We start from the raw sequence: 10,595 nt of genomic DNA, 5'->3' as shown, positions 1-10,595 counted from the left end.
GTGCTGCTGGGGTCTTTCCATGGTGGGAACGGACAGGATCTTGACACAGCATCAAATCTCAACTTCTTCTTCCCGTTGCAGGGGAAATAAGGATACCTGAGTGCGGGTCCTCAAATGATTCTCCCCTGGGCCAATGTATCTGCTGCTACAGTCAGAGAAGCCATCCGTAGCTATGCATCCACAGTGAGACCTTTTCTATTCTAGGGCTGATGGCATGCTGTGGCTCAAAATACATTCTGACAGCTCCTGGCAGTGACCCATGAGGGAGATGTTTCCTGGAGCTGGGCACCAACATCCCGAGGCCAGCAGGAGAGGCAGGCGGTTGGGGTGCTGGATTTTGCCTCAGTTAAAAGACTGGGTCCTATCCTGACCTGCTGTAGACGTGTCTATGTGATCTCAGGTGAGTCTTGAAGATGCATTATTGAATATAGTCACTTAGAGAGAGGGACCTGGCAGCGTGGTGTACTTTCAGGTTAACTGCTGTGGAGGGTATTGACTTGGAGACTTTCTGTGCTTGTAATTCAGCACACCACACTTATTAATTATTGTGAAATGCAGCCATGTGGCTCAGCATCCATGTGTCTCTGAAATTACCAGTGGGAAACCTTGGAGTTGTGGTAAACGGATGAGTTGGGGGTTTCAGGGAAAGATGTATCCAGCTTTAGCATCTGACTGCTTTTATTTTACTCCTTCTGACTACACTGGGCACCCCAGGTGAGACCCAGCCCCTCGGAGCGGTTAAGCCCCTAGGGCAGAAGAGAAAAAAAAGGTGTGGGATCTTTCAAAAAGCTGAAAAAAAACATCAGGCACAAAGCTCTCGCTTCCTTCCGAAGGGGCAAGCGCTTCTAAGCATGTGATGAAAAGAAAATGTAGAAAAGCACATTGTAAAAATCTGCGGAGTGAGGAATTGGTGCCCCTTTGGGGAGGATTATGGCTAGATCTCTGAATCCCCTTTCCAGCAGATCAGCACAGTGTCAGGGGCTGCAGGCAGCTCCACGCACAGCTTTCTTGTGCCACGTGCCACAGGGACGTGTTATGGCTGGAGTGCTTCCCCACACCCTCCAACAGCCCTGCTGACCTGTGTCGGCACAACCGGGACGGTGGGAATGGGGTGTGATGAAAAGAAAATGTAGAAAAGCACATTGTAAAAATCTGCGGAGTGAGGAATTGGTGCCCCTTTGGGGAGGATTATGGCTAGATCTCTGAATCCCCTTTCCAGCAGATCAGCACAGTGTCAGGGGCTGCAGGCAGCTCCACGCACAGCTTTCTTGTGCCACGTGCCACAGGGACGTGTTATGGCTGGAGTGCCTCCTCACACCCTCCAACAGCCCTGCCGACCTGTGTCGGCACAACCGGGACAGCGGGAATGGGACGGGGAGGCTGAGCTTTCAATGATGGTGCCTTGGGTATGAGCTTTCAATGATGATGGTGCTTTGGGCATGTGCAACCCACGTTCTGTCTGTCTTGATGCGATGCCATCTTCATGTCAGGCTAGCCCTACACCATCCCTTGGCACAGCTGAGGAGGGCTGGGGTTGGGGATTGTTTTTTTATGTTCAAAGGAGGAAAGGAATCATCGTGGAAAAGATGAACTCTCCATCACTGCAATCTCTTTTTGCCCTCTAGCACAGCCCTTCCTCTCCCAGGTAAAAGCAAACAAAGACACAAAGCCCCCAGTGCCCAGGCGGTGGTTTTCCTTGCTCCAATGGTCCATGAGGTCCTAATCTCTTCCTGCTCCCTTTTCCCCACCGTGCCCATGGCCAGCAGTGGATGCTGGTGAGTTCTCCATGGGCAGCAGCCAGCTTGTGGCAATAATGAGCACAAGTCAGGCAGTGCCATCCTATACGAGCCTCTGCCTGCTCTGTGTGTGTGCATCTGCGAGAGCGTGCGCTCTCACTCTCCCTTCTCCCCCTTCCCTCTCTCCCCCCCTCCCCTCCCTTTCCCGCCCCCCCCCCCCTCCCCTTTCCATCATCTCTTGTTCTTTTTTTCACGAGATGCTGGGCTGGAGTGGCACAGTGCTGCTGCTTGCTCCAGAGATCTGGTCCTTCACCCTCCCTGATGCACCGGGATTCTGCAGACACTGTTCCTCAGGGTCCCAACCAGCCATGTCCATCAAGCACCCCAAGGCACACAGCCACCACCCCGCTGCCAGCTGCAAGGCAGGTAAGAGCTAGGAGGGCCTTGGTGGGTGATGAAAGGCCCTGTGGTTCTCTGCTTGGTTAGGAGTCCCCTGGGGGAGGGATTTTCACTTGCTCCTGCCCCAGTTTTCTGTGGGGAAGGATGTCTCTGCAAGCCAAGTGGGAGGGGAAGGGCTCTGCTCGGATGTCACGCCTATTAGTGTTATGGCAGAGCTTCTCCTGGTGGGTTAATCTTCCTGTAGCATCTTAGGAATGGTCAAAGGGACACAGACACCGCTTCTAATTAGCAGGAGGGGAACGGGAGCAGCATATTTCTTACGTTAACCCCATCCCAGCCCTGGCTGGGCTGATAGAGGAGCAGGACTGGCTGTGGCGCGATCTCCGTTTCAATGGGATTAGCAGTGGGCCTTTGATGCTGGGAGAAAATATCAGTCTGTGCCGGTGCCTGTAGCTCTGAGATCTTCAGTGTCTTTTCATTTCCCCCCCTCTCCCCCCCCAGCCCTTTGCCATTGTTGTTAATTTAAAATGGTGGATTGCGTTTCCTTTGTGTATTGGCATCCAGGGCATCTGTGACATTGTGGCTACCGCTGGGGCTCAGCTAGTTAAAAACAAGACTAATTGGAGCGAAAGGAGAACGTGTTGGGGGCGAGAGAACTGCATTGAGCAGAGGCTGGAGTGAAAACTTGCAGCTGGCAGGAGAGGTGCACTCTTTGGGGGAAGAACCGGGGGATAACCCGTGGGGGCTTGTTTTCCTGATGGTGGGGCTGTGGTAACTCATGGAGACACCTGCAGCAGCAAGGGCTGTCTCTTCGCTGTGGAATGGGGGTGGCTGGGGGGAATAAGCTGGTAATTTGGTGCAGCTGAGAGATCTGAGGGACCTGTGGTGCTAGTGTCTTCTCTCTGGGGCCATCACTGCACCTGATCCCAGAGGAACGCCGTCGCATTCCTCCATCTGGGGAGCAGACACATCACTCACAGGCCTGTGCTTTCGCCATCGTGTTGTGCTGCCCTTCTCTGAGAGAGGCTGAGGGAGCTGGGGGTGTTCAGCCTGGAGAACAGGAGGCTGAGGGGAGACCTTCTCGCCCTCTACAACTGCCTGAGAGGAGGGTGTAGAGAGGGGGGGGTCGGTCTCATCTCCCAAGTCATGGGCGATAGGACAAGAGGAAAAGGCCTCAAGTTTTGCTAGGGGAGGTTCAGGATGGATATTAGGAAAAAATTTTACACTGAGAGGAAATGGCCTCAAGTTGCACTAGGGAAGGTTCAGGATTGCCTGAGAGGAGGGTGTAGAGAGGGGGGGGTCGGTCTCATCTCCCAAGTCATGGGCGATAGGACAAGAGGAAAAGGCCTCAAGTTTTGCTAGGGGAGGTTCAGGATGGATATTAGGAAAAAATTTTACACTGAAAGGGTTATCAAGCATTGGAATGGGCTACTCGGGGAAGTGGTGGAGGCACCATCCTTGGAGGTATTTAAAAGACATATTGACATAGTGCTTAGTGACATGGTTTAGTGATGGTTTTTCTGTCAGAGTTAGGTTGATGGTTGGACTAGATGATCTTGAAGGTCCCTTCCAACCTAGATGATTCTATGATTCTTGCCCTGCGAGTCCTTCCCCGTGGCTCTGGAGATGTTGCCCAGTCCTTAGGGCTTGACTGGTGCTGCCTTGGCAGAGCTTGGTGTGCATCTCCATCCAGACTGGCAGGACACAGGCAGTGATTGCAGGCCAGTCTCCCGAGGAGAGATTGGTGCTGGATGCAGCAGACGTTTTTATGAAAGAGCCACCATCTGCTGGAGAAAGAGGACAAGCCCATCTAACTCACTTTGTTTGTTTTAATTAAGGCTAGAGCAGCAGCCTCCAGAGATGAAAGAGAAATCCCAGCTCGCCCATGTGGTTAAATTTGTATTTCATGGCACAAGCATCCATTCAGCTGCTCGTATGTTTAAAGTTAAGCACGTGCTCAGGTGTTTTGCTGCGGTGGGAATGACCTCCCAGTGCCACGTTGTGTATTTGTGGAGTGGTTAATAGCCCCAGTAAATCCTTGCTGTGGGACCTCGATGCCCTATAAGCCTAAGCCTTTGAAATAGCAGCGATAAGAGCAGAGGAGCATAGACCTTGCCCACCATAAATGGATTTGTGGCTGCAACCCTGAGATCTCGGGGCTGATTTCTAGCATTCAATAAATGACTGGTTTGCAGTGTTCAGCTGGCAGAACGCAGGCTGCTTGCAAGCACCTTGAATGATCTCTCTGCAGAAAATTAACCCCGTCTGTCAGCAAGCCTCGCTCCCTGGCCTGCGTTGAGCATCAGGTTTCCATTAAAATGTACAAGGGACGGAGCATCTGCAGAAGGGGATCTTTGGAGCTCTGTCTGTCAGGGTGGATCTGTCTTGGCTTCCTGGCCATACATACACCGACTGCCTTACAGAGGCTGCCATACTGACAGCAGCAGCGATGCTGCAAGCTGGGAGGACTCCAAGGCTGCACAGAGCAAGCTCCGTGTCAACTCCAATCCTTTCTGCCTCTCTGCTCCACACTAACAGCATCCTCTCCAGCGCACACGCCGAGGCACCGACGCGCTTCTCTACGTGCAACTGCTCCTGGGGCAGGGGAGCACGTTTCCTCAGAGAACAATTACGAAATTGTAATAAAGGGCTTTAAAGGGGAAATTCTTCCCTTTGATTCCTGTCTTGCACGCTGCCCCTTTCAGCACAGAGCCTTCCACGCTGCTTAGCTCTTGGTTTTTCGTCCTACCTGCCTGGAGGAATTGGGGAGGGCATTGGGAGAGCTGGGGCCAGGAGCCATCTCGCAGCAGAGGCATCTGTTCTGCTGCAGCAACCGCAACGCCCGAGAGCTGCAAAAACGTGTCCAGGAGACACTTCTATCATTGACACAGGGGAGAATTTAAATAGCTGCCATGCTCTTGATGCTAAGCTGGAGACAGAGCCGTGGCTCACACTTTATGTAACTCGTTTTTATTTTTAAACGCAGCCTTTTATTTTCAAGGGGAGTTCAACTCAGTGGGTGTCTCCTATCTCCTGCCCTGCCTCGTTAGCACATGAGAGGTGGCTTCTTTTGTCAGCCCCCCATCCGGTATCTCAGCTGCTTGGTTTCCTCACCTACCCCTGAAACTCAAGCTCTCCTTGTTTCACCTTTCAGGATTTCCTGCTTGCCTGGGCTGATGTGGAAATTGAGGTCTAAGGTGAATAGAAAAATTAACCCCTTAAAAACATCCTGAACTACATCTGTGGATGTTTCCTGATGTTACTGGAGCTCCATTTTAAGAAGGGGGAGCTGTGTTCTCGTGGCTCTCTTCACTGCTAAGATGTGATCTGTTTTGCAGTTGAGGAAGCTATCCATGTCAGTCATAATTCCCTCCTGCCAAGGCCATCTCCTGGTGTTGGACCAGGTGTATTTTTCCCCTGGACCCTAAAACAATCAGGCAGGCAGCCTGGCGCAGTGAGCAGAACATTGCATGTCAGATCTCAGTTACTAACAATTTCCTTCCAGCTTTATTTGCAAACAGTGGTGGTGAACAGCAAGCTTTGAGGTTAAATGAATTATTAATTTGAATTACCTGGGGTTTGGGTCCATATAGGTACCAGTCTACAGTTTGGATAAATTTTGAATGACCATGTGTCACAGGAGATCAAGCAACACTTTGTGGTCACTTGGATTTGCTAGGATTGTCGCTCTAAGGGTTGTTGTTCCTTCCAGTCCTCCAACAAAAATACAAAGCCCCCTTGGGTCACAGCAGAAGTGGCCCATGGCTGAAGGCTTGTGGTTGAGTCAAGGGTAGGCTTTGCATCCAGGTCACCTGAATTCCCAAAGCGGTGGCTACTTGTGGGAGGCAGCTGGCCTCATGTAATTGATGTTTTGCAGTCAAAGAGCCTACATCACCAAGCACCTTCAGGAGACTTCACAGAGGCAATAGGATCTCATGAAAACATACCAAAGAATGACTTCACCTATGGGGATGTAGCTGCCAAACATCACAGCAGTCTGAAGAAGCACTTTCTTGGCGCTGGGGAAAAAAACTCTTGGACTAACAAGTTGTGAAGCACATCCTCAAACAAGCTCCTTGCGGCAGGGTACTAGAGGAGAGAGATGCTGGCATAGACCCAGGAAAAGTCGCAAAGTAAGAGCAAATGCAACCCCAAAGAAGTTCAAAGCCCTTGTGGCGTGGATCACTGTAAATATGACAAGGCCACGAAGTCAGAAATGAGAAGTGGAAGCGACAGCAGCAGGCTCGGCATGATGGCTTCGTTAAACATGAAATAATGGAATCCCAGAGCAGCAGCAGACCCCTGAGGAAACAGAACAAGAGTGAGAGGATAGGGAGAAGTCTGCTTAAATGTCAAGGTGAAGGAGTTTATTTAAGGCAAACCCACTGGAGATGTCAGCCAAGCAAATGAGCTAGTTAGTGTAGGTGTCCCCTGATGTTCCAGCTCCAAACTGAGAAGGGTGGTCAGCTGCCAGCCCCAGGAAGAACATCCCTGTGTCTGGACAGGCCAAAGCCATACACCTACCAGCCAGAGCTGCCTTCCTGGTCCTGCTGGACATGTAAGGGCAGCCGTACTGGAAGGAAGAGGTGTCTTCAGGCCATGCAATTTTATCTAGCAGTTAGATAGCAGAAACTGGGACTAAGTGAAACTGGCGAAAGTGTTTGGTCCAGAAGAAGTTTTGGGGGAAAAAAAAACACTTGAATGACCATCAATGGACAAAACACATGGAATAGGCAGGGAGGCATTTAAAATAAGAGGGATGGTGAAAAGCACCCTGGAGATGGTGGAAAGAAAATTAACGTCCAGGGAGCAGGCTGGTAAAGTCCCTTCCACCCTGCCCAGTGACAGCCAACACTCCCAACGCTGCACGTGTTCACTGCTTGTGTGTTTGCTGTTAGCAGGTCAGGAGGAAATTGCTTTAAAGTATTTCTTGAAGAGATTTAAAATTTTGGATGGGATTCAAGCCTAATATCAAAATGAGTTATTTTATTAAAAGCTTTTAAATAGAAGCTACAGAGTAGTCGGAAGCAGGAGGGCTATTTTAGAAGGAATTTGCTATAAACCTCTTCTACTACACAGAAGCTTTCTAAAATATTACCCTGTAAAAAAATATAATTCTCTTTATCTGCAATTTAATTACATTTACCATAGTGCCTGTGTCAACACAGTTCACTTATTTTTGTTCTGTATTAACTCACACCTGGCCCAGGAAATGAGAAGAAAAAAATGTTGGTGTTCAGAGTTATTTGGTGGTTGCTCCAGGGTCTCAGGGAGGTCACAAAAAGGGTGTACTGGTGTACTGGAGAAACAGGAGTTGGGGTCTCTATCCATACTGGTGATGGCTATGAGATGGCAATGTATAAAACTGGCATAAAAGCAGGAGGAGGAGTGGAAGGACTCATGTCGTCCTCTGCTGGATCCCATCCAGAGTTAGTAGATCAGAGTTTTTGATCTGTTTGAGAGCTGTGGCAAAGTCCAGCTATCTGAATAACGGACCAGAATTATCTGGAGCTTTGTTGATTGAACATTTTGTTGACCCTCACCACCCCACAATGTCTGTGGGTGTAAATGAGATCTGAGGGATGTCCTGGAAGTATTATGAAAACAGTGTCACTCCTGACATCCTGTAGTTGCCCAGAGAGAACCTGGAAATGTGTAAATGCATTAAAACAAAAATGACATGTTAGAAGTTAAACCCTCGGTGATGTTGTATTAAATTTGGCTTGGGTTTGGGGCAAGGGCTGAAGCTGACTGTTATTTAACTTGAACAAACCAGCCTGTTTACCAGAGGCGTAAAATGAACCTCAACCTTTGACCTTGGCTGCGAGGAGATTGTATCAGCTGTGGCCTTTTTTTCCAGTGCTTGTCTTCTGATAACTGGAGACATGATTAATCCAAGTCAGGATGACCAGGGCTTTGCCACGGGAGGATGAGAACAAGGCAAATATTTCCTTGCCGTGTTGAGCTGTGAAGGAGGGGATCCAAGATGATGGGCAGCTGGGATCGCTGCTGCAGTGCTACTAAGCCCTGTGTTTTCATAGTAAGTTTTGCAGGACTCTCTGTCTCTCCCCAGGGATGTTGCCTGGTGATAATGTGCTATCTCAAGACAAGCTTCCTGCTAATAGCACCAGGATGTTGGTCCCAGTGGTGTTTTAGCAGAGGAGAGGCAGATGACTACAAGTTTCCAAGAAAAAGGCAATGACTTGTTTAACTGCAGAGGAGGTTTTTTTAATTATCATTATCATTTGAACATTAGGAAAGAATTTTTCACCGAAAAAGTGATAGGGCATTGGAACAGGCTGCCCAGGGAGGGGGTGGAGTCACCATCCCTGGCTGTGTTTAAGGGCCGTTTAGATGCAGTGCTAAGGGACATGCTGTAGGGGAGGACTTTGTAGAGTAGGGTAGATGGTTGGACTCGATGATCCCAAGGGTCTCTTCCAACCTAGACGATTCTATGATTATAATTTTTATTTTAGTTAATCGGCTTTGTCAAGATCAAAAAAACAATGGAGATCTCATGGCTTGAGCCCTCAGTCGGTGATCCACCTCAGAGCTTGTGCAGCTTGTGGGACACCCAGGTGCTGTTACTAATGGCCAAGCTAAGCCCAGACCTGGGGAGTAGGTGCCGTGGGTTAGGGTGTTGTTAGAGTCACTGGGGTGCACCAGACACCCCGTATACATCCTCTGGAGGATGGAGATGTGGGTGTAGGAGAGAAAAAGGGAATGGGAGACTGCACCATGGGGTGAGTGCTTGAGGAAAGTCATGGGGAGCCTGCTGTGGGGCAGGGAGCCAGCAGGATGGGGCGCATCAGGTGTGGGAAGGGGAGATGGATGAAAAGGGTCAGTCACATCACTGACTTGCCAGGTGTAATGTTTTTTTTTCCATCTTCCATCCCATGCCCTGCAATAAGGTGCTCGCTTGCCTGTTACCAATTTCGTTTGGCCCTGCTGACACCAGGGCTCTTTTAATTACACTCTCCTCTCCCTTCTGTCCGTGGCAACCCTTGGTGATCTGTGATCCGAGGGCAGCAACCTTCCCTAAACCTCAGAGGAGCCGATTAAAACAGTGCAGGCGGATGCTTTATTCCGACATACCGAGGGTGACAACAGCGAGCGCTTTCCCAGGCATCCCCCCTCCAGCCCCCCTCTCCCCACCCCAGATGCTCCCTGCCAGCATTTGGCATCCGCCGCCCGTGCAGAGCGGTTCCCCCATCTCCAAGGGCGGGAGGGGGGGAGAAAAGCTGGGGCTTTGCGGGCAGGTTAGCGAGGTGGTGGGCGAGGAGGGATGCAGTGAGAGGAGGGGATCAGGTGGGCTCCCCGGCGGTGCCGCCGACAAGCTGAGCGGTGGGATCCGGCTGCGCAGCCCAGCCCCAGCCTCTGCCGGCTTTGAGGCTGCTCGTAGGGTTTTGCTGGTTGCGAGGGAGATGCTCTGAGCTTCTCTCCCTTTGCTGCTGCTGCTGCTGCTGCTGCTCGGAGAGAGGTGGGGAGGGGAGGGGTGTCCAAGTGTGACTTTCACCCCGCGCAGGGGGTTGTCTCTGAAAGAAGACCGCTCTGCTCTCTCCCCAGAGCCTCTCCGGCCACGCTGTCAGCACAGACCCACCGGCAGAGAGGACAGGTCAAAGGCAGTGAGTACCTTTTTCTCTGTGTCTGTCTGTCTGTCTGCAGTGCTTCTGTGTTCGGTTTTTTTTTCTGGCTTTCTCTGCGTGTGGATGGATGGTCTTAATCTCTTGAAGCCCCTGAGGTCTCATGGGTTTAGTTTTTTTTTTTTACCTTTGTGCTGCTGATTTTTTTTTTCTATTGGGATGGCTTCTTTATCTTTGCTCAGGTGATCTCCTGGGGTGGTTTGATAACCCGAATGTCATAACCACATCCCCCCCTTTCTGTCTCCCAAGGAGAAACCCCCAAACCACATCCATGATGAGACTGGCAATTCTCCTTGACCAGGGTCCTTTCACAGAGGGAGAGGTAGGATGAATGATGGAGCAGGAGGCAAAAAACCTCACCATGGATTCCTACAGGGATGCCTTTACCGCACACCACAGATTATATTTCTAAAGTCATAATTGACTGGCTTTATTTGCAATCAGAGGAAATATCCGTGGGGATGCCAGCCTAGCAGTGGGACTGCCTTCACGGGAAATAAAGGTCTCTGTGTCCATGGAGTCAGACAGACTTTGGGATTCGTGGGGAAGTTTGGTGCTGCTCAGCTGTGCAGGTTGTTGTTGTGGGGGCTGGAAGAGGGTGGGAGTGGGGGCGAACAGAAGGCTGTTTCGTAACAACACCCCAAAAAGCAGGCTGCTAGAGGAGGCTGTGAGGGACAGGTATCCGTGGGGATGCCAGCCTAGCAGTGGGATTGCCTGGCTGCCTGATAAAGGTCTCGGCGCCCATGGAGTCAGACAGACTTTGGGATTCATGGGGAAGTTTGGTGCTGCTCAGCTGTGCAGGTTGGTGTTGTGGGGG

General features: G+C 50.6%; 1 protein-coding gene across 7 annotated transcripts in view; it reads left to right on the top strand.

The window, feature by feature from the left end:
- The first annotated feature begins 329 nt into the window (after positions 1-329).
- The window catches only part of RGS8 (regulator of G-protein signaling 8), a 29,213-nt gene continuing 18,947 nt past the window's right edge, over positions 330-10,595 (top strand). For 2 of the 7 annotated variants that reach the window (XM_014943542.1, XM_014943537.1), the window contains exon 1: positions 9,416-9,760. Coding sequence is in view for 2 of the 7 variants with exons in the window: in XM_014943535.1 (XP_014799021.1) it covers positions 2,058-2,162; positions 9,702-9,760 (164 nt within the window). In the remaining 5 variants the exon portion in view is untranslated. Of the gene's footprint in view, positions 401-1,993; positions 2,163-9,290; positions 9,395-9,414; positions 9,761-10,595 lie in introns of those variants that run through there. The other 5 variants (XM_014943535.1, XM_014943536.1, XM_014943538.1 and 2 more) reach the window with 5 other exon arrangements.

The sequence above is a fragment of the Calidris pugnax genome, unplaced genomic scaffold (genome assembly GCF_001431845.1).
Source record: "Calidris pugnax isolate Ruff unplaced genomic scaffold, ASM143184v1 scaffold63, whole genome shotgun sequence".
NCBI lineage: Eukaryota > Metazoa > Chordata > Aves > Charadriiformes > Scolopacidae > Calidris > Calidris pugnax.
Note: the sequence above shows the minus strand (reverse complement) of the source record. Positions and strands in the feature narration are given on the sequence as shown.